Source organism: Plectropomus leopardus, chromosome 6 (assembly GCF_008729295.1).
Source record: "Plectropomus leopardus isolate mb chromosome 6, YSFRI_Pleo_2.0, whole genome shotgun sequence".
Classification (NCBI taxonomy): domain Eukaryota; kingdom Metazoa; phylum Chordata; class Actinopteri; order Perciformes; family Serranidae; genus Plectropomus; species Plectropomus leopardus.
In genome coordinates, this window is record NC_056468.1 from 28,360,935 (window position 1) to 28,385,689 (window position 24,755).

Sequence of the window (24,755 nt, forward strand, 5' to 3'; positions counted from 1 at the left end):
CAAACATATATTGAAGAACACATCTACCCATCAAAAAGGTGAACGCACACACAAACACACACTTCATACCCTGTTGTGGAATCGAGAAGGCCTGTATGATCGTCTGGAGAGGTTGTAAACAGCATAGTGACCAGCATGACGCGAGTCCAAGAACAGACGGACATCCTCAATGTTGTTCTTTATTGCTGACTCCACCCCCTCTGCTGGGAAGGACATAACTATACACATACACACACGCACACACACACACACACACACACACACACAAAAAGAAAAATATGTGTAACAATGACGTCAACAGTTAATCCATTTCTCTAAATGTTAAATAATATTAAAGATATTAGGTCACATCACTTTCATTTAAGCCATGTCTGAATGGATTACCCTAACCTTGTTTTGATCATGTGTAATACAGAATAATGACAAAATTATGCAGTACCAGAGAGCTAAGACAATGTATAGGTAAGTTTGATGCATACCTGCTATTCTGGAGGTGATGTATGAAATATCTAGGTCTCCTTTGGCATAGCTGTTAGAAAAATCACAAATGCACTCATAAGAGGAGTAGGTTTACAACATTTGGGAAGGAGGAAAAATGCAAATCACTACAAGAAATGAAAGAGTTTGACTAATATCTGGGAGACTGCACAGATATAGCCATTAACAAACAGCTCGGTAATGCAAACAGGTTCAGAAACCAGAAAGCTTTGTCTTATGATAAACTGATATGACTGGTTCTGAAACCACGATGGAGCAGGATAGAGATGCTCTGAATTGATGCCTGTATGGGCATCTCTGCCAAAGCTACCACACAACACAGATTGTCAGCAGGTTTTCATAAAGGCTGTCCCTTTATCATGCAACAAAAAAAACCAAATGCATTTATCTTTCCTTAAGTTTTGATGCAGCACATGCATCTGGGAGATGCTTGTTGTTGCATGAGAATACACTCAAGAGGATCATTACTGCCAATAGTTCCTTGACAGTTATTGCACAGCTTTATTGAATTCTCGATTCTGATCGGTCAACATTTTACTATTATTTCTGAATGATTGACCAACATTTTGAATGCAGTTCTAATCATAGATGCTTAGCAGAAGCAATAATAGCATTTTTAAACCAGCATTTTGTCTCAAGTTGATTTCTGTAATAGGTAGCCGTGCAATAAAAGGAATAATGTGCAGAGAACTGGTCATTACTGTGAGATAGACCCCTTGGCGTTGTGATCCTGTCAGGGTTTATTTTGCATCAATGAGCCACTCCTGATACATTATCCCTTACTGAACTGACATACAGAGTAGACTACATTAGATCTGACAGCAAAATAAATCATATTGGAACAATGACAACAGAAAAAACAATGTAATATGATTCCAACTGCATATTAAAATTGAGTACACACACACCAACTTTAGGCCAAGCAAAGAAATTAATCTATCTATGTTGATGACACTCAATTTTATCTGTGTGATGTCAGGACAGACAGGTGATGCTGGTTAAGGCACAGATTTAGCTGGAATGGTGATTAAGTAAGCAGTGGAGCCAAATTAGAAAAAAATTAACTACCATACACTCATTCATTCATTCATAAAGGTTGGAGATTCCCAAACTGGGGCACTACTGAAGTTGGGGTTTGTGGAAAGATTGAAGCTCAATTTATTTGAGGGGAAAATAAAAGTGTGCAAAGACCTAAAACTAAATGTGTGTTAAATGTGAAGAAATGGTTGAAATATATATATAAAAATATTGATAAATAGATCAAATTCCTTGCTAAAATTAATGGATAAATGGTTAACATGGCCAAAAGTAGGCCTGGGCGATATGGAGAAAATCAAAAATCACAATATTTTGGACCAAATACCCCAATATTGACTTTGTGACAATATTGATGACTTGACTGTTGGTGCTTTCACAAAAAAATGACACAATGATATTTTTTATTTATAATCATCAGTAATATAATGACTAAGTGGGTAAAGGCAGACAATATAACAGTCCAGTACGTTCAGGTAAAGACAGGAAAAGACAACACTTACAATATTGAGATCCAAAATTTAAGATAAAAATGTACCTTTCAGACAAAGGCCATCATCTCTTAACCACCCGCTCTTTAATATGTAACTTGTTATTGACTGTCCTGTTAATTTCCTCTACCATGCATATGTTTCTCTTGTTTTTTCATTCACTAATATCATCTTCCAATCATCGGACCCTTCCATCCAGTCTTTAAATGATACACATCTTTACATTCACATGACGCTCTGCATTCATTCAAGTGAATTACTGAACGTGTGATGTTAGGATCAGCAAGCTGTGATGGCGGACATGGCACAGCAAAGGGCTTAGTAGGGTTTCTCTTTCTCTAAATCAAACACAGACTACAGGAGCACACAGAGCAACGCATGAGCTGACGCACTTCACTGACCCATATTTACCTTGGGTTGCTAGGTGATGGACACATAGTGGGACCATGAGGGATTGGGACAGAGAAAAGAAACAACAAAAAATAAACAAAACGACTAAACAAATGGAACAAACCGATGATAGAAGAACCAAATGAAACAACAAACTTGAACGGAAATTGGTAGAGTGGCTTAAAGGAACACTTTGCTTATTCTCAACCTTTTTTTTTTTTTACATATCAGTCACAGAGGCCACCTGTCTTTAACATCAACAATTGTTAATAATTTCTCCTGTCAAGTCAAGTGTAGCAGACCAGATTACTCCCACTGTCCACTGACTTACTCTTATACCAGTTGGTAAAATAACTAAAAAGAGAGATGACTTGAAATAAGTTTTTTACAGAGTAAGAGAGTACAGAAGCACATTTCAGACAGCCAAGCAGCAAAATGTTCCTTTTAAAAAAGTAAATCTGGGGTCAGGGTAAGTATGAGTATGAAAGCTTGCATTGGCAGTTTGCAGGTGTACAATCATCTACGTTTACTCCAGGCTGATGCAACTGTGATGAAACATGGTGGCCAATAATTAACAAATAGTATGGTTTACAAAACTGCTATGCCGTTTTGTGTGTGTTGATTATAATATTCCAGACCATGAATGCACACTTTGAGTACAATGAATTTAAATTCTACAGTTATTCCCCTTCAAAAACTGCAATACAAGATTACCAAAGCAAACATGGTGTTAGAATTGTCTCACTTGAGTAAGTACGCATATGTGAAGTTGCAGTGGTCCGTGAAAAAATATGTTAAGTTTAACTGAATGTTCAGGCCACTCCGCAGGTTGACAAACTAAAAATAATGTGAATCATAAGATTAGTTCAGCAACCCATGTCCATGTTATGCCAAGTGAGCAAAGAACTGACTGTCAGGTGAAATGAATACAACACAATGTGTGCAAACAAAGATTAACTGAAAAGCATTCAACTGCCAATAGAATATCAGTAAATACAACAATGATAACAGAGTTGGAGCACCTCACCTGGCTACTGACTGGATAACCTTGGAGGATGTGTCCTTAATGTTGGTCAGGAAGCGCTCTGTCCCTCCTCTTAAGATATCGAAGAGGCCACTGCCCGCCTGATCAGGGTCATATATGCCTAAAGGCATGATGGGGGAAAGAGAAAATGCTCAATATGATGGATAGCACTGACATTGGGTTTAGCTAGAGAGATCAGGGTCACAGTTTAACCTACAATGACAACAACAACATTTTTGCAATCCTTGCATGAAACTGTGCAAAATGTGTAATATTTGCAATTTCTAATTATCATTGAATAAATGGACGTAAACACATCAGCCAAGCTACAATAAATGACAACTAAAATAGAAAAGTAAAATCCATATTCTGACTGTGGATGAGGGTAAACAGTGTCAAAAAAAGGCGATCTGCTCTTAGCTGCAATGTGCAGGACATTACAAACACTCACACACACTTCATGACATTAAGGACTGGTTCAGCAAATAGAGTAAAAATGGATTGTTTGTTGCACTTTGCAGTAAATGCAGTGGATTAAAACCAGCTGCTTTCAGCTTTGGTGGAGCTGCCAGATGTCGAGATACAACAGGCAGATGACTCAGACTGACTTAACTTCATCAGGTCTGATAGTGTGAATGGTCAGAGGGACTGTAGCCACTCCTCAAGAGAAAAAGCAAACATCTTCTGCCTTTCGACAGATGGTTCACTGGCTGTGCAGAAATCCTCTTAATGGACAGTACACAACCTGCACGTGTGTTTGTGTTTGTGTGTGTGTGTGTGTGTGTATGGAAAAGCCTATTATGCTAGTTTAGAGAAAAGGTACAGATGATTTACAAATATGATTTTCTTATGAAGTTTCTTCAGATCATGCTCTTATTCCTAAGTCAAATATTTTAATAAAAACAAAACAAAAAAATCAAGAAAAATAAAATTGCATAGTGTGCGGCGTCAGTCTGCTTCAGACATACTGAACAGTGTGAAAACACCAACAGTCATTGTGCCAGATGCCAATATGTGGTCTGTGTCTGTAAAGTTTGTTTTCTCTAACCCACACTTTGGTAGGTAATCAGTCCTGTGACATATTAAAATGTCATCCTGCTGAATAAATTACACAAGCTGCATGTGAGCCTGTTGGCCTCAGGTTAACAGTCAAGATCTGTCAAGGTTAGTGGGTTACAGAGTCACAATAATACTGGTTTACTGGCTCCGCTGGCTTAGACATTGACGCAGTGAGTGGAACAAGACTATAATGTTCTCTTACTGTTTCATAATGACTGAGAAATGAGATTTAGGCCAAGATATCTTATCATGCAAATTTCTACTGTATTTATAAGTTTATAACTCATCATCAAGGCTATCATGATAATTTCTGAAGAAAATGAGGATGTGGAACAGATCTACTGACTGTCAGACATGACCCTTGTTCTTACAAGGCAGACTTTTTATAGTAACAGTGACCATAGTGAACTAACCAGACCACTTACTACCCTACATGACTCTCAGTGATATGGGTGGGGTCATGAGGGTGTGGATACGTGTGTGTGAGAACATGTGTTCCTGGCTGATTAGAAATTAGAGGTTGAACTAAAAAAGAGCAGCTTAATGAAATTGTCTGTCACAATCACACCTAAAAGGCACAATTTAGCCCAACAAATCAACTCTACAGCTCTTTGTAAGCAACGGTAGTTGTATGCAATTACTTTTCTAGTTTGTTTGAATGCAGCAAAACAAATTTATGGATATGCCAGAGATGGCTTATGAGGTAATATGTTGTTAAATTTCTTTTTTGGAACAGTGCAATGACATGACAACTAGGCTTTAACTTCTCCCCAGGGGACAAAAAAACAAACACACACCTGCAAACTCTCTGTTCAAAACACATAGCAAGCATAATGATGTTATCCAAACAAACCTTTACCTGCATTGTTGTGGACGTTGTGGATCTGCATGGGCGGCTGGGCTACGTTGTTGCCAAAACCTCCGTTCTGCTCCAGCAGCTGCAGACATTCATAGCCGTCATACACTGGACGCCAACAGTGGTACGCACTCAACATTGTTACAGGTAGCTCAACAAAGTAAGGATAAAGTTGGCGAAAGAAAGAAAAGAAAAAAGGACCTAAGATTTTACCTAAAATTATCAAAACAGATCTGTCTTAAAAATGCAAAAAAAGTAATCTTAAAAAATAGAAATACCATATTACATCCCAGTAAGGAATAAACATATGCCTTGATAGAAAATTATGTTCGGACGACCTCAAAGAGAGGAAGAGAAAAATAGCACCAAAATTCTGATTGTTAAGCAACAGGTCTTGTCTCTGTCCCTGGATAAAAAGTCACCAGTCAAAAAGAATCCCAAAAAGTAGCACAATCATAACACGTTGCAATTGAAAAAATAGTTTGTGTCAGACGTGCTAGATAAAGTTATTTTCGGATGTGAGTGTCTGCGTTAAACGCAGCCAGACAGCCTCTGCGACTCGCTTCCCCTCCGAGATGTCTACCGTATTTCCCTCTCAGTATTTCACTTCCATCTCTGCTCCCTTTCTTCACAAGTTTTCTGCTCTCCCTCCTCTCTGCATCTCACAGTCTGCCTCTCCATATGTCTGTGCCGCGAAGCAGCACAGAGAGGAGGAGGAAAGGATTATAATCTCCTTATGTCCAGCAGGGAAACCCCTCTTAACCCTAATCAGATCAGCGATCACCAAATCTGCCCTCACTCTGCACATATTTACCGTCCTTATCAAGATGCAGTTTGGTTAAAAAATTGGGATAAAGAAGAACTTGTTGCTTCAGTTAACCAGTTTGTTCAAAGCAATGATATAATCTTAAAATTTGCACCAGAAAATTGATTTTCCAAAAGTGGTAACCTATGTATAATTCCCAAAAATAGAGAAAGAAAATATTAAATATTCATTCTTTTGAATTGTGATACAATATAATATAATTCAGTATACATAGACTGGTTCAGCTATATAACTGTACATTGCAAACCAGAAAAGTTGTTGGAAGAAAGAAGAATCAGTGTAAATCTGGAGATTTTTGACACTCAAATCAGCTTTTCATGCCATTAAATCACAACTGTGGCTGTGGATTTGGTGATAAGTACCAGGATTTGTGCTGAAAATCATAAGAGGCTGTGGCTGCTTAGCTGGTCAGGGCCAGCCACAATGCAGGATAAAATACTTTTCTATCTAAAAACCTCACCTAAAATCTTAAATCTGATTAGCTACTGTGGGTGGTAGACGAAAAAACATTATCTGTTTTTACAGTCACTCTGTCACCCAAAACACTGCTTTTCTACTGAAGTGTTGATTCACTTCAAGCTTGTTTTTTAATGTCTGGTTCACCCTTTTTCCACCTCTATGTCTCCCTGTCTCTTTGGACTCACTAGAACCACGCCAGCTGGCAGGAGAGGAGCCTGGTTAAGAGAATACAGACCCCTTTGAGCCTGCAACTGTGTGTGTGTGTGTTGGTTGCATGTGAGACTGGGTGAGTTCAACCACATCAGCCATTTTCTGAGCGAACCACTGCGCTTGCATGTTTTTACACTCACACACACACACACACACACACACACACACACACAAACAAACACACACACAGTGGAGGAAGCCGTGTGGTTGACCTGTCAATAGCCTCTTCACAGGCTGGCAGACACTAAGGATGTGCCCATGTGTGTCAGCCCATCAAGTTGTTTACTCCAAAAATGCACTCACTGAAAGTTGTCACTGACACATTGAGCTAAAGCCACTATAGATAGTAAACGATAAGGATAACGGCTTCAAATGCATTCTCACTTGTTCGTTGCACAAAAAAATGGACTAATTTCTCAGTCACAGTCAGATTTTGGGTCCATTTCAGTGGTGGTAATTGTTTACAATATTTTCCTATGTTTTTGTGTGTTAGAGACCAATGGGAACAATAATTTCTGAAATTAGTCTAGTATTAAGGGAGAGGGCTGCAGCTGGCAGCCATGAAACAGACTGCAATGCAAACACTCGGGGCATGTTCACCTGCTGTAAGTGCTTGTTTTTGCCACTGACAGGCTCAGATTGTTACTATAAGTGCTTAAAAAATAATCAAAAAGACTCTACAGACTTTATTTTAAAGGGGTAAGATCCTTTTGGCTTGTGTAGCGCAAACATATGTATAACGTTTTTTTTTCTAATTGAGCGAATTAAGGGTTTATTTGAGCTAGTGATTGTTGGAACAATAGAAATAGTAACCAAGATGGCTTTTGAAAGTTTTTATTTTGTTACTGTCAACTTTGAATGAAGTGTGTTTTACATTGATAAAATTACTGACTATTCAAACATCCTTAGTATTCTTTCCATAATTTTGTCAAATACTTGGAATAACAATCTGAGCCTGTCATAGGCAAAAATAAAGACTTTTAGTGAATATAAATTAAAGGTGTGCAAGTCCACAAATTGTTGTTCCCATTGGTCACTTAGACACAAAAACATGAGAAAATGGTGCCCAGGTTGAAAAATACCTAAGTTAAACTTTAAATTTAGTGCCACAGAGTCTTTTACAACAGCACTAAACAAAATCATGCACACACCAACCTCTGTAATGGGAGACTTGGGGTTGACGTTGCGTGCCGCTGCTATCTCCTGGAGCTGGTTGACCAACTCTGTAATAGACAGACGCTCCTCTGGGTTCACTTTCAACATGGAACCTGGACAGCAGGATGAAGAAGAAGAGGAAGAGGAAGAGGAGGAGGAGGAGGAGGAGGAGGAGAGGGGTGTAGAGGGAAAAAATGACAATTTTTTTTAAGCTGTCGTTAATAAAGAAAACATGGAGATGCATGAAGTAAGCAATTGTTGAACATGACAGTTTTTCATTTACCAAATTATAAAAAAATCAAGGATGTATATGGTTAATTAGCAAAAATTTGGCATAAATCACATGCACAGCAATCAAAGTGAATAACCGAAATTATAAAAAGTGTACTTTTTTTCCTATACTCTTTTGAAGTTAATTGTTATTAATATTTTTGTGCAACTGTTGGAAGGAAGTGGGCAGATTTACTTTCTCCACCAGGCGGAGCTGTTTAACCTAATTAGATTTGCTTTAAGGTAAAGGTTGTACTGCCAGTATTCCACATGTTATGACATTTTTCTGTTCTGCGTCTTTATGTTTAGAGGTGCACTCCTACACTATTTCTGGCTGGTAAATGTGCCAGTAAATCTGATCTGCGGTCACAACTTTAGTGGGCAGCAAGCATAGAGGGAAATAGAGGGATGGATTAAAAATGGACAGACAGGCAGAAGCTAGCAGACAGAATAAAGGCACATACGTATGAGGTTGTGATACACAGTATATTTGACATCGTTTTGAGGGATGGAGTATTTTCCGTTGACAATTTGCAGCTTGGCCCCCTCCTCGAATGGGTGCTGCTTAAAACACAGCAGGTAGAGGATGCATCCTAGAGCCTGCATAGGAGGGCAGAAATAACAGGGACAACTATAAACTCTCAGGCCACTATTCTTAATGAACAGAAAAGAACACACATTGTGAAATAGTCACAACAAAAGACATTGACACAACTGCTGTCTGAAGACAACCTGTTGTGTCCAAACAACTAATGTATGTTAATAACCCTGCTAAGATGATTTTTTTTACACTCAGGACTCCTAACATCTACCAATCAGAAAATGTGATGTTTTGATCTTTAATCATCTTGGATTAACTGTAACATTAGGGGGCATAAAAAGGTAAAAGCTCTGACCCAGATGTCCTGTTTCTCATTGATGGGGAAGTTGGAGTAGAGATCGATCATCTCTGGTGTTCGGTACGCTGGAGTGGTGTTCCTTGTGATCTACACACACACAGAAAAAAACCCCAAATTAAACACACAAATACAGCTGCTGGACCACTGTGGGGTATTGCAGTAGATAAGCACAGAGCATGTATCCAGCTTTAGTCTCATTTTGACAACCTTGGGATTGACTGTTTTTCACACTGTGTTCCCAGACTGAGTGCTAAGCATGTTTCCCAAAAAAAAAAGATTGAAATCTAAATTAAACACCTCTCAACCTCAGATTTTTCATCATATCCCCTCAAGCATCTCTTCTGTGCTACAAGCCTGAGAACAGGTGCCAGACACACATGGCAGATTATTACATTTAGAAACCAGGATCTCAGGGGTCCTGCCTATTGAGGTCATCTGTGACAAGCTCCCGTGTGTTAGTGTGTGTCTGCATGGTTATGGTATTTATATAATTAACCTGATTGATCAATGCTTCCTGGACATCAAGCTGTTAATTCAATCAAAGGTTTCTGGTTTCTGTCTTACAGCATGTCATCAGTATTATCACTGACACACTGTAACGTCTGAATGTGTTTTTTCAATTGAGAAAGAAATTTCAGGCTATAATATGCGCTCCAACAAAATGAGATGTGTCTTTACCTATTTTCTGTGGCAAGTTAAAGGCAGTATTGCCTCAAATAAAATGTACTGTAGTGTGTAATGCTGATGGAACTACTAAATATTTTGTCTGAAATACAGCAGAGCTCAAAGCATGCATTAAAGACATCTGGTATAACACAATCTTGTTAAAAACAAGACCATAAAAAAGAAAAATTATAAATCTTTGACATTTTTGCACACTATTCCACAACAATTCATATTTTTTGTCTTTGCATGTAAAAACAAAAAAACCTTAAAGACATTTTTTAAGACTCAAAAGTGTTGTATAAAAATGACCCTGTTGAGACTGACCTTAACTAATCTTGTGTGTGTGTGTGTGTGTGTGTGTGTGTGTGTGTGTGTGTGTACGTACCTCATCCTCCACCATGGACCTCTTCTGTGCTGACCAGCTGTAGTCGGGGTAATGAGACACTGTGGTGGCGCTGCCAAAGTCACACAGCTTGATGGTGCCCTGGTTACTAATCAAGAGGTTCTCAATCTGCAACAAATCAGGTAAGTAGCAAATCAGGATGTCAATCAATACACATTTAATCAACTGTTACTGATCACAATAGCCCCTGAATTATAGTACCATTGATAGAATGCTTTAAATTGCAGTGTCTTATTCATATGATAGAAAGTGTGATCCAACTAAGGTGTTTCGTTTAAATAATACATTATATTATGGATATTCACCATTCATCTGCTCTCTGATACATCATTCACTCATCCAACTACCAAAGAACAACAAACCTTGAGGTCTCTGTGTATGATTGGAGGTTTCTGTTTGTGCATGTGCTGCACGGCGCGGCACGACTGGTAAAAGATTTTCAGCACAGTGTCACATGACAGGAGAGCCCTCTGCTCCACACGCTTTATGAAGTCCACCAGCTGACCTGAGGCACAAGAGATATAAAACAGCGACAATGAATGAATAAAAGCAATTGGTCAGAGTGAAAGTAACAACTGGCACCCCCCACACGCCTTTTTGTCTATAGTTTGTACGTTGTTTAATTATTTTTTGGATAACATGAGACACTGCAGATAAAAGTCTGCAATAAAACAGTCACATGATGAAAAGGTAATGCATTGCTGATTAGTGTTACTACTTAATTTTAAGGTTAAGGTTGCTTACAAAGCAAAAAAAAAAGCTGCATAATGAGTACAAAGTCTGTTGTAAATGAACAGTCAGATTAAACAGAAAGGAAGCTGAGCAGGAAGTAGAAAGACCGCAGACGGGAAACCGTTTCATCATGAGTGTCTTTCAGTTACTAGGGAATGGTTCTGTCTTCTCAGATTTGCTGCAGTTTGATTTGATGAATATATTACTACAGAATCAGAAGAGAAGAAGTAAACAAAGACAGAAGTAGAAGACAAAGTAGGAAATAGTGAGGAAAAAATGAATGTGTGTAGTTACCTTTACACAACTCAGTGAGGATGAGGAACTCGGCCTGCCCGGTGTCTGACTCCTCCTTACTGATGGAGGCAGCAGAGCAGAACTGAACCATGTTGGGATGACCCGACAGCTTTTTCTATAGAGCAAGAAGGTCAAGGAAGGATAGTGTAAACACGACTGTGGTGTCAAGCAGGATAAGAATTTCAAACAGAAATCACTTATCATCTTCTGGTGACAGAATAGGTTGAATCTGCCGACCACCCTTTTTTTGTACGATAAAAATCAGTGAATGATTAAACATTCAGCTTAATCAGCCATTATGGCTACTGATCCTCAATGATTTAAAGTGACTTCCCCTGCCATCCACTTTGATGCACAGCCAAGCGAAGCCTCAAAGAAGCACTTGTATTCTACGTTACTTTAGATTGGTGGTCAGACAGTGAAAGCAGGAGAAGGTTTTGGTTGACTGATAGGAAGAATTCACTGATGACTTTAGACTTTCTTTTTCTGACTCATCAGCATTCGAGGCATTAAACATTATGCATATATGCAAGCTCTTAAAACACAATGTTGCAATGGTACCAGGAACACACTGCTTCATTTACCGAAAACCTCCCCAATGTGCTACACAGCATGAAACAACTATTGCCCAACAGGTCAAGAGATGTCCCAGCGTTTTTAGCTGCTGGCCAAAAGGTTTGTTAGTTCCCTTCACTTACTGAGTCACTGTCATAAAAATCTGTACCTCAGTATAATAAATTATCTCCAGAGACATTAAAATGCAGTGGATGCTTCAGCGATTTGACATTTAAATGCACAAAGGTATCTTTAGACGATCTCATTCCTCCTGGCAACTACTGAATAACAAATCTGTAAATGAAACCCCTTCAGAATTATTAATTTTCTGTCCTGCTCATCGCCTCTTCCCAAACAGGAAAGATGCTTTAGGAAAGATTCAGAAATGTGAAGCTTTTAAAGGGGACCTATTATGCTTATTTGGAGGTTCATGCTTGTGTTTGGGTTTCTACTATAACATGTTGACATGCTTTGATGGTCAAAAACAAGGTATTACTCATACTATCTGTGCTGAATGTAACCCTTTCTCTGACACTTCTTTTAAGCATCTATCTCTTGATCCATTCCTAAAAGTCCAGTCTACTCCGATTGGTCAGTGTTTACAGGTCCTCTGCACCTCTGTCTCTCTGTAACGTCAATGCAGCCCAAGACTGACTGTTACAGAGAATAGTGGCACTTTCTACCATCAAAAATGACAGATAAAAGCTTCTCAACACAACTGCACTTTTCAGCAGGAATATGATCTGAAATCAGGGAGAAATGAGCAACATCAGCAACTAAGATTACATGTTACCCTGATGTTAGCATGTTGCTACATGTAGCAGTTAGAGTCTATGGTGGCACTTTCTCTCTGTGAAAAAAATCCATAATAGATTTTACAAACAGTTGATCATGTTCCACCAGGAATATGATCTAAAATCAGGGAGAAATTACAAACATTGGAAACCAAGTTAATACGTTTCCCTGACATTTCCCTGAGCAATGTAATGTACACACCCGCAACAGTGTGCCATTTAGAGTTTTCTGCTCACATGGATTACTTTTACATACATTTACCTTATTATTTGATTTTTTGGCCAGAAATGATAGGAACATCGGACACTGTAACTTTATATACATGACAGAAAGTAAGCATAAGTCCCCTTTAAATGATCTTACTCCTCCTGCAAACCCCTAAATAACAAATCTGTGAGTATAACCCTTCAGAATTAATAATTTCCTGTCCTGCAAAAGACACGCGAGTGTTTCAGGAAAGCTTCACAAAATGACAAGCTTTTAAGGACATAACACATAACTGTGTTTGTAAAACCACAAAACTATTATAAAGTTGAAACATTGTAAATATAAAATACTATACTGCGCATTCTGGCATTGTGTGGTGTTGCCAGTAAACTACAAGTAATCTAGTAATGACAGTATACTATGCTGGAGATTAATTCCTCGATCTTGTGAAGTCATGGGCTAAAGTTTAACTTGACTTTGTCACGTTACCCTCTGCTGTGTGCGAAAACAGAAATGCTCTATAGTGATCATGAGAAAAAAAACAAGTGTCTTTTCATCACGGTCTGGAAATGATAAAGCATACCATGAAGCAGACTTCCTGTATGATTTCCTTGTTCTTCTCCTCTTCATTGGACAGCAGCCTCTGAAACAAAAGCAAACACACAGACCATCAGTTTGTTGTTGTTCTCTGATAGAGTGAAACATTATCTTTTTATGAGACATACCTGAAAGCACTGAGCGAACATATTCTACAAACAAACAGTCTACACAGTGTTTACTTTGAAGGTGAGGGAAAACTGATTTTGCCAAGTCAAACAGGATAAGAGATTATCGCATTTACTGCTCCTGCTGATTATGGTGACTGGAGTGGAATGACCACTTTAACAATTCAGTCTGGATTTAGACCCAGACAGAACACTACAGGGGATGTTTGCAAGCAAGCAAAATCTAAACAATATTTAACACTTTCATGTTTTTCCAAAACCATTTTCATTCCATTGAGGCAGCTATTGTGGAGCAGCATGCTTTCACATTTCTTCCCATCTGCATTTATCATATATTTGTCCTGCATTATTAGTGTTTAAAGTTAAAATTGCTTAAGTTTTAAACAAAACAAAGCATCTTAGCCCGACATAGGTCGGCAGTATTACAAAGAAAAGAAAAAAACAAATCTTTTTGCTCCAAGTCTTCATACTAAATACTAAAGAAATTTCACTATCTGCAATGTTTAATTTAGTTGAGAAATGCATGAGTACACACACAACATGGGCAGAATTATTAAGTATAGAGCAGATGGTCCCCATTTAATCAAGACTGTGCCATAATTCTTTGAGCCATGTCGTTCTCCAACAAACAACTTGCACAAGGAATGTTCCCTGAGCAATGCATAGCAGGAGGAGTAGATTCAGTAGAAATACTCAGTAGATAACAGTTTCATGGTATGCGGTTAGCATAGAATAGAGTCTAAATGTCTGTGCAATGAATAACTGAAGGGTCACGTCCACTTGGATGTTAAAGCTGTTAAAGTGAGATTTTGCAGATTAGGCCCTTGGCCAACTTCAGCATTTTTTTTAATTATACATGTGGGATATGCCAGTACTATTCGGGTTATAATAGCATTATTTGGGCAAGTACACAGTGCATTCAGAAGATGTGTCTCAGCTGGGGTTTTTAACACAGTTTGTGACACATTTTGTCTTGCTTGTTAATGGTCAGCTCTGTGTGTCGTCATTGGAGACACTGTACACAAACTAACTTGCCAATAGTCTGCAAGGCTGTGGTAGAAATGTATGCCCAACAAAAAGCCAACATTTCTGGTCAGAAGAAGAAACACACCTACTTTTTAACATTACCAAAGACTTGGATATCAACTGATTTTTGGATATGTGAAAATATCGCAAACAGCAGCAAACCAGCAAACCTTTTAAGAAAGTGGTTAAAGGAATAAAAAAAGTCTTGTCTTTTTTGGTGTAAGGGCAAAAAAATGACTATTTTGTGGATGTTGTAGAAGCAGCGTGGAGGTTTCTGGCACAACTTCACCAACTTCCAAGGTGCATGGAGAATGAAGAGTCTTAAAGAGGTGGTAAAGGTCCATGTTTCGGCTTGTGGCCTTCATTAGGGTCACCAGGATGACCCTTAGGAAGGCCACAAGCTAAAACATAGTGAAACATAGTGACTGAATTGCTAAGTGTATAAATGTATGCAAGAATGTGCTGTGTTGAGTAAGTATAACCAAAATGTAGGAGAGGCTCAAGTAGCAACAAGCTTACCTTGAGAGCATAGTCTTTGCCAGTGCTCATGTCTTGGGCTTCATAAACAAAGGCAAATCCACCTGGGAAAAAAACAGAGAGACAAAGATGTCATTTACATTGTTTACTGGTAATTACAGTTACATGATTAGTACATACACTCTTTAACTCTTGATCTTGATCTGTAGCCACTGTCTTGAATAATGACAAATTTTCTGTGGGGTTTGTTCTGGTATGATTTGTGTACTTGAATGTGTTAATGTGATAACTGGCTGCGTGGTGCTAGGGTACTAAAGGGTTGCAATTGTATGAGATTTTCACGGTATGATAACCATTAGAAAATATTATGGTGTCACAGTATACCAAAATTATTATGATAATTATCAGTTAAAATTAATCTTTAAGGAATGAAAACAGAAGGTTTTTTTTATTGTTAAGCAAATGTTTTATTTCTACAATTCAAACTTGAAAATTTTTTTGAAAAAGTGTTTAAAGTTTCCTTTTTGAAAACGACTAAAATGCAGGTGAAATTCTCCGCTCCGTCAGTTCCATAGATAAGCAAATGTACACAATATAACCGTCAACTCTCGTACCAAAGTATACCTTGAAACCAGTATACCGTTGCAACTATAGGTACTACGAAATAAAAACACTGGTATTTTATGTATATGTTACTGCTGCATGACATCACCTAGGGCAGTTATTAAAAAAACAACAACAAAATAAAGGGGCCAAAAATGAAGAGATGATCTTAACTATACTAATTCTATTTTAGGGTGAAAATACCACTAGTACACCGCATATCTCACACGATATGGAATTCATTAGTTTTACCTTCTGACTACACAGAGAGCACTGAAATTTCCAGCAACGCCCTGCTTCACACACTCATAAACAATTACGCCTGAGGGCTGCCAAGTGTAACCACAGTTGAAATCCTTTGACCACTGAGCAGCAGCCACACAGGAGAAAATGCAGCCTAAGTGCATTGCTCAAAAAACAACACAAGCAACATCTCCGTCACAAGGTCACTTCTCTAACATCTGGGCCACCGCTAAGCTCCTGCTGAACTTACACCTTTTCACTGAAGGTGTGTCTGAAACCTCCGCTGGTGGTGATAATGTGTGTAATGCTGCAGTACTAATCAGGTATTAGGAAGATGGGAGAATTTTTTTTTTTCCTGCCATGGCGTTCTCTGACTTTTTACAGAAAAACACAGAGCTGGACAGAATGTTCTCAATTGGACGTTTTTATATAATGGCACCACATCGCTCTGATCACAATGTAACGGATGGAGCTAACCAGTTTAAGTCAGTTAAAATGGGCCATTGATTGTATTCAGTTAACAAACAGTCTGTACACTGCAGCAAAATTAAAACATTAACTATAAATACAAACATTTTTTATGCATCAGTATGTCAAAATTTACAGTACTGTGCAAAAGTCTTAGGTCACCAGAGATGCTTTGTTTTAGCAAAGTTGTGATGTGTATACATATATAATTATTTCTCAGCCTCTTAAGTAGGTTCAAAGTCACCAAAAAAGTCAGAACAAAATGGCTTCTTCAGACTGAAATCAATATTTAGTGTGAAACATGGAATCATACAAAAGGTAGCTCAAACAATCGATGCTGAGTGTTGGATATGTCTTGAATGCAGCCTGGTGTTAATATACCAGAAGATTAGTCTTGCAAATCTCATTTTGTCTGCCCAAGAGAGTTCAGGACATGCTATGTGGAAAGGGAGGTCACACTAAATACTTGCAACTTTAGCCTGTTGAAGTTGTTTTAGTCTGAAATATTTGCGTTTTAAACACTGTATATTCTGGTTGTATTTTAGTAAAGACTACTGAGCAATAAAAATGTATGATCATTATAGCTTTGCTGAGGTGGCCTAAGACTTGTGCACAGTGCTTTATTTCTCATAATAGCTCTATTTTTGAGATTTAAAAGCTACACTGGCTTTTTTGTTGAATTTCTGTGTATGGTTATGTATTTGGCAAGTCCAAACAAAGCCTTGGGGGGGTTGCCATAGTGATGAGTAAATCAACTACCAGCCCTGCTTTGCTCTGTGAAAATATGAATGAGCTCTTAAGATTGTAATCTTTAAAGCTTTATTTACACAAGAAAGGTGTGTAAATTAGCTTTATTTTTGCCAGTCCTGATTTTTTAACCTCATCTGGGATTCAGACCAGCAACCTGATGGTCACACACCCCAATGTCTTTAGCATGAAGGGACAGCACTGGTTTTACCACTTTTTAAGCCAATCCCCTGCACTCCACGCACAATTTACCGCTTGACACAACAGCTGGCTATCGAACAAGAACAACATTTATTGTCCATTGAGGAAACATTTATGTGCCATGTCAGTGACTTTGCTGTGAGAACGCACAGCCGTCCCCGCAGGGGATCACATGTCTTCCTCCGTCTTGTGCTGGCAAAGGGAGGGACTGAAACTGAAAGGCTCCATTTCCTTTGCTCCAATTACAAATCCAATTCATGCCAAACACTGAAAATGGAGGTAAAAATCCTATCCTAACTTATTAAACCTTGCTAGGGTACAATCCTCATGGTTGTGTTTGATAGTTAGAGGAAAACATAAGGAATGAAGCACAGCTTGTCCACTCTCTCTCTGAATAAAGAGACCTCTCTTATAGTTTCACCGGCTCAGAGGAGAAAACAAAAGCCAAAAGGAAGGCAGGTTTCACGGTTCCCAAAAAACCTGTTTGAAGATATTCATCTCTGCTTCACAAAGCTGAAGGATACAGAGACTGTAGTTTGTGCAGCTGAGCTCAACGCTTCCATGATGACAACCACCACTTGTGTGATGACTGTTTTCATCAGCAACAATGCAAAGTGGTTTCCTAAATATACCCAACAGCATTATGTGGCTACCCAAATACATTCTTGAAAGTGGTTTAAACCTTGATTGAGTGTAGCCTATCTGCCCAAGTGGCTGTTTCGGCACACAGACAAAGTAGTCATTGCCCTTAAAAAAATAGAACCATGTGGTTACAACCATCCTTTGTATTCTCTCGCCAAAAATCTGAGTGAGGAAACACAACAAAGACACCTTTCAGACATTAGGATGGGAGTTTGAAAAGGGCAATGGTTTGGTGTAAAATGAGCCTGGGTTTTTCCATCTGCTTGAATTTTAGTCTTGTGTGTCTCATTTATACTCTCTTCATTGCTTAGGATGCACAGTAATAACACTAATATTGTACTGTTGAGCCGAGTGGATTAAGTGCTGAAACAGTTGGTTGTAATTATTGGTTGGGTCATCATTTAGAAAGCAAACTGGGAAACCATTAACTGGTGCTTCTCAGTTGTGAACATTTGACTGTTCAATATCCATGTAAGTTATATAATGTGAGGCAATGGGCATTTACACTGTTTTCTGGCATTTTAAACTTCACAATTGATTAATTTAGATCGAAAAGACAGCCGATTTTGTGCAGCATTACTGCGGGTAGTTTTTCAATCAGCTGTTATGTTTTTTTTTACTTATGTGTAGAAAACAATGTCCTTCTTCCGTAGTTTTACATAACTAAATGCAGCTGGGTCTGAATACTTCAGAATGAGTCAGAGAGTTACGAAAAGTTAACACGGAAGTGGTCACTCTGAATTACAAATGAAATACTATCAAAAAACTGCTTCCTTGCACAAAAGGTTATGAAACAATGTGTCAGAATTACGCAGCAAGTTCCAAGTAAGGTGCACAGACATGGCTTACACTTTTTCAATGAGTTTAATTTCTTCAATTTAAATCGGGCTACCGTCAGTTTTTCTCCCAAATATATAAGCTGAAAACCCATTAGTTGAGAGGACTAATCTTAAATGAGCGTAACAAATGCTAATTTTGTGTTAGAGTTGTAAAAATCACAAGTAAGACAGGGATTTTACATTTAAAACGACTTTTTTCTATTATTTACTGGTTTGTGTTGTAGGAATTTCCTGATAATACATTCTATAGAAAGCGGCGCAGGTTTGCCTGTTGAACCACGGAAGCAACCATGGATGAGTTCACCTCTGACCTACTGGTCTGACCATGCCGAAAATTCTGTTGACACTGAACGATGACGTAACCAGCCCAACTGATCTAACCGCTAATGTTAAACAACAGATTCAACCACTTTTTGTTGTTAAATATATTTATAGTTAAACCACTTTCAACAGATGTTTGAATTTGTTTTAAACAGTATTTTTTGAACAGTCTAAAGCCAAAATAAAGCTCTAAATTAAGCATTTGCTGTCTGCCCTACCAGCTGCTATTGCAAGTAACTAAACATGCATGATAGTTTCGTAAGATGGTCTTGCCACTTTGTGACGAGGGCGAGAATCTCTGTCCCGTGCCACAGAGACGACACCTGATATTTGGGTTTGCACATGTCCTGTAACCAGACTAGAGTCACAGCATATAAACAAATGCAGGCTGCTATTTCAGAGTCAAAATGAGACACACTGTAATAAACAAACGTTGCTGAAATCGTGGCTCCTTAGAATTTTGCAACATAAGATATGGGACACAACCAAATGGTATTTTTGTGGTCAATATCTTATAAGATAATAAATCTTTAACTTTATAAAGAAAACTAAATATCAGCAATAGTCCAGATTGTTCCAACTCAGAACCATCTCCAAATTCAGCATTTCCTATCACTACTGATCTAGAAATTGTAATGTATGCACTAATATCATCCAGGCTGGATTACTGCAGCTCCCTCTGCCGAGACATTTCTCAGGCTACCATCTCCCGTTTACAACTAGGTCAAAACTGCCTGGTTATTAACAAGGTTCAAGAAACGACTCTCATAAAATAGATAAAGTCTGCACAATAGTAAAAGCTCCTATGAACGTTTATTCGATAACCTCCACACAAGTAAACGTTGACACGAATAAACATTTATGGGAGCATTTACTAGTGTGATTATCCAGTTTATTAATATCTGTTTTTGCTTTGTCAAGCACATAGTCTTTATTACTTTTGGATGTGCGTGCTGCTTGAACTTTTCTCAAGAAACCACTCTACATCACTGTCCTTTCCTCCTTTCACTGGCACCCCTTTTATTTCAGGATACACTTCATATCCTTCTAATTGTCTATAAATTGCTCCCTGGTCTTGGGCCTACATATATAACACAGCGCTCCACAGGTTGGGGCTTTTTCCTACAGTGGCTCCTCAGCTCTGGAATAGTCTGCCAGAGTTCATTAAACAGGCTGAATCTGTTTATGCTTTTAAGAAGCATCCCAAAAACCATTTTTATTCTCTGGCTTTTAAATGTGACTGAACGTAATCTCATTTCCCCTCAGTTTAATTTTGTTTAAACTTGGTTTATTTTAATCTTGTTTAACTCATCTATTCACTTGTATGTCTCTCTGCTTGTATGTATTGTATGTATGTATTTTGTTTGAGTATTTTTGGACTACTTGTCTAACAAATGTTTTAAACAGGGCGAAAACCAGACATCTCTCTTTACTATAATATAAACTTTTTACTGTAAATATTTCTTTTTCATATAAGCCCTTTGTAATCTCCAACATTTTGAATAGTAAATGTAATTTAATTACTTTTTATCCCCCCTCAATAACTGTAACTGATTACCTTTATCTCATCATTTAAGTACATTTACACACAATTACATGTAACTACTTAGTCCTCAACACTGGTCTTTGTTGAGCACTTTCTTTGCTTCTTAAAGTGCTGTATAAATAAAATTAACTTGAAACTTAATTGCAATTTACTGGCAAACTAGCTTCAAAACTGTCATGTAGACAAAAAATTACTTTGCTGATGCATATACCAAGTTAAATGAACACATTTCATCTCTTGTTGTTCATTTGATAGGTTTGCAGCCACAGCCAGAAACAACCAGAAACTGGATCAAACATAAAACAGAGGGATCAGGGCAGAAGGAGTGCTGGCACCAAACCAACCTCTCTGTTGATGTCACGAGAAAGAACCCAGCAAAGCTGCAGGTTAGTAATTAAAATGTAATAAGAGTCCTTAATTCACGCAGGTGAGTGAGAGGTTTGGTGACAATATCACTGATATTTTTACTCTGTATACTTGTCTTGCTGCCAGGGTAGATGATAACGTATAAGGCATGTAGCAAACTATGGGCTGATAGTTGGTTGAAAAGTGAAATGCAGCTCTGCGGTGGCTGCAGGTTTTTAATCACGACTTAGAGAGAGTAAATGGTAAGTGAAAGCTGCAAGTTAAAGTTCTCTACCTTCACATATCACAATGTGGACATGGATTTGTTACACAAACATAAACCAGGTGTTCAACTGGTGTTTACTTGGTGACTCATAGCATTGCAGGTACACTCGCTATTGTCATTGACTAACGCTGAAGTCTGTCACTCATGCTAACCTGTTAGCTACTTCAGCTACCTAGCCGCACAAGACGTTATCAACATTTGTCTTAGTGGTAAACCATCTCACCCTCCGCGATCACCCTCTTGATCCTCAGTTTCATGTCGCCGAGCTCCACGACTTGTCCGACGAAATCATTCTGGTCCCGGCTGGCGGCTCCGGACGAGCCGGGCCCGGCGAGGAAATCCAGAGCCGACTGGAACAGGGACATTTTTTTTTATCCAGCGCCCTGCTTCAGGCTCACAGAGGCGGCTCCAGGTGACGGAATATGCGGTCTAAATCCCGGCAGACTCTGCAGAAAAACTCCCCGGCGGTTTGTTCTGTTATAACGGCTTATAATCAGGCGATTTTATTCTCTCATTGGAGGCAAACATCCTCTTCCTGCTGCTAGGCTGACGAGGCCGCCACCATCGCCAGTGCTGACTTCCGTGAAAGGTGATGACGTCGGGAAACGATGAAGTCACATGTCGTGGAGAAAAAGTTACGAAACAAAAAAAGGATGCTCGTCTTTTCCAGAGAAGAGACGTGTTCGCATCCACGCTGTAAAGTCAACACGTGGCTAAACAGAATGAAAAAGTATAAATGTTTGTTTTTAATAGATGGCTTGTTACTGGGACATATTGTTCAATATGTGTGCACAGAAACAAAGAGCTGGAATGTCAATAAACTGAGGCAAATTTATTATTTTTTTTCTTTCAAGGGGGGAGAATGATTAAATCCTTAAAAAAATATTTTAAATATTTTCTTCGCAGGAAAATTAATGAATGGAAAACATAATAGCGAGGCCTACTGGCTCTAAAATGCAGTTAAAAGTTAGTCAAGTCTTAAAATATTGTTTAGGCCGACAAATCCTGAACAAATTTGGACAACGGCCATATTTTACAAAAATAAAATTTTTCTTTTTTTTGTCTTGTTGGGCATTACAGTGTTCTGCAGATGCACGTTGCTTTATTAAGGTCATATTTACTTTACATTTACTGAATAACTCGAAAACTAATCACAGATAGACATCCCGAATTCAACCAATGCTGTAGTGTCAAACTATAGAACATACATTCTTCATTATAATAAAAGAGCTGTAATCTAATGTCGTATCTACAGATTTATACATGTAACGAAGTGATAATGTGATAATAGTCATGTAGTACACAATGTTGTGTATTAGTATGCCATCTACTGGACGCATACAGTATGTGTCAAATGTATGTGTTTGATTTAGGGTCCTACTTCACTCACAGTGATTTTAGAATAGTGCAGCTGTGCAGACATGTTAACAAACAAATAAATAATAATCGGATTATAGTCATAAAGCCCAAGCTTGCATCAGTGTGAGGTCTTTGCAAAACCTTGTCAACTTGTTTATATGAAGGGGCCCACAAATATCATGTTACTACATTTTACATTGTTTTCTAAATAAGGTTAAGTAGAACATGCAAACAGTCTGATGGACATGTAAACACACAAAAAGTTAATTTATTTATATAGAAAAACAAAACAAAAATAAGTAGACAGAATTAAAATCAAGGAGGCGTAACTCAAGGATACCATTTACACAGAAGGAGAAAAGACAGTAGTCGTTATTTGCAGGCAATATATGATGTAAGAAAAGGATAGAAATGACATAAATCTCACGTTCAATACCAGTCTCCAAACCCAAGATAACACATACTAACTAAAAAGGAAAGAATCAGCCTTTAGGATTTGATCTTTTCCATCAAATCACTGCTCGATCCACGATATTCAACTAGTCACTCCAGCTTTATTATTGGAAAAGTAGGGGCTTGATATTTTTGCCAATATGAACTCACATAACAGCTTAAAAAAGAACAGAAAAGAAAAAGCATGATAAACTCGATGGACTTATCAACCTGCCACTGAAGCAGATTTAGTCAGTGTTAAAATCAATCAAGAGATGAAGTGTCCTTCATGTTAAAAAAAAAACCTCATTGCAATGACTCAGTAATGCTGCAAAATGCAACCTGTTACAAAATATAATGCAGGAATGACAGGCAGTTACAGCTTTTACATCACAGGATCCAAAGAGCAGTCATTGGGAAATAATTCCAGGAGAAACAAAATGACATATGTGGCTTGTTACAAAATGTGAATTTTGGCTAGACTGCAGGAGATATGAGCTTATGTGGAGGCAGAGTCTGGATAAACAGATAAAACAGACACATGTGGAGTGATGCCAGGGTCTATTTCAGGTCAACTTCAGTGTCAGTCAGAATCAGTGAAATCAGCCACAAAAAGGTTTGTCCCTTTTGACTGGAATATGAAGGAAGGATACAGTCATGTTGTGGAAAATTGATAGCATTATATAATGTTATCTAAAGGACAAGGTTTGCAATCTTTTCAAATAAAGCACACTGGCAATGACCAATACTTTTACAATTTAAAAAAAAGCCTGCCTTACTGTCATTCTGCTATTTGTACAGGACACGCAAGTACAAAAACGAAAGAATAGAAAAAGTATAAAAAATTAGGTAAGCACTAAAAGTGCTAAAGTAATAAAATTACAGATAGTGGAGGCATATATGAAAACAAACAAACAGCAACTGCAACTTCAGATGTAATAAATAAAATACAGATGTGTGAGTTATGCAAATAGAGAAGACTTAACATTCAAATCAATTTTAGTTTATTGGGGATTTTTTTCTTTTAAAATGAGCTTGTAAAGGACTCACCTGTGATACCTGTGCACAGTTGACCTCGGTAAGTCAACCAGAAAAAGTCCAGGCACCGTGCATTGGTTTCGGCATACGTGTCTGAAACCTAAGCAAATTGCACATTGCAAGACATTAGTAGATTTAGATTTTTTTAAGGCTAGGGAAAAATGTCATCAAAGCAATAATGATCATAGTTATATATTTAAAGTTAAAAAAACACATTTCTCTGAGGTGATTTTTCTTTTCTTTCTTTTTTAGACTTGCTTCTTTTCTTTCTTCTTTTTTGCTCATATTCAGATAATTCTCTTTCAACTGTTTATTAATTTCTTGCTTATTTTCAGTCATTTCTTGTTGAGTTGCTCATCGCCTTTTCCCCATTTTTTGAAAGAAACTGAGCCCATTTGCTGAGGTTTCAAAGGGTTAAAGGTGCATCATGTAGTCCAACTTTGGTAAATATCACAACATTAACAGTGGTGGCTTTGTGATAAACAGGGAGCCCATGATCAATAGCTGCTTCCCCAATCAATGAAGGTTTGAAGCTTTCAAAATATTCCTTATAATATTTTAACCATTGCAAGTTCAGCTCATTTGTGCATTTGATAGCAACAACATAATGGGAATAATCTCACCCGTTATCAT

General features: G+C 38.0%; 1 protein-coding gene across 2 annotated transcripts in view; it reads right to left on the reverse strand.

The window, feature by feature from the left end:
* Positions 1 to 21,865, reverse strand: part of gak (cyclin G associated kinase) — a 32,704-nt gene extending 10,839 nt beyond the window's left edge. The window contains exons 1-14 of one of the 2 annotated variants that reach the window (XM_042487698.1): positions 21,517 to 21,865; positions 15,095 to 15,156; positions 13,408 to 13,467; positions 11,268 to 11,382; positions 10,604 to 10,746; positions 10,224 to 10,349; positions 9,170 to 9,259; positions 8,738 to 8,873; positions 8,004 to 8,116; positions 5,357 to 5,435; positions 3,442 to 3,559; positions 2,436 to 2,444; positions 480 to 529; positions 70 to 218 (exon numbers count right to left, since the gene is read on the reverse strand). In XM_042487698.1, coding sequence (XP_042343632.1) covers positions 70 to 218; positions 480 to 529; positions 2,436 to 2,444; positions 3,442 to 3,559; positions 5,357 to 5,435; positions 8,004 to 8,116; positions 8,738 to 8,873; positions 9,170 to 9,259; positions 10,224 to 10,349; positions 10,604 to 10,746; positions 11,268 to 11,382; positions 13,408 to 13,467; positions 15,095 to 15,156; positions 21,517 to 21,658 — 1,392 coding nt within the window. In that variant the 5' untranslated portion in view covers positions 21,659 to 21,865. The remainder of the gene's footprint in view (positions 1 to 69; positions 219 to 479; positions 530 to 2,435; positions 2,445 to 3,441; positions 3,560 to 5,356; positions 5,436 to 8,003; positions 8,117 to 8,737; positions 8,874 to 9,169; positions 9,260 to 10,223; positions 10,350 to 10,603; positions 10,747 to 11,267; positions 11,383 to 13,407; positions 13,468 to 15,094; positions 15,157 to 21,516) is intronic. The other variant, XM_042487699.1, reaches the window with a different exon arrangement.
* Between the last annotated feature and the right edge of the window lie 2,890 nt (positions 21,866 to 24,755).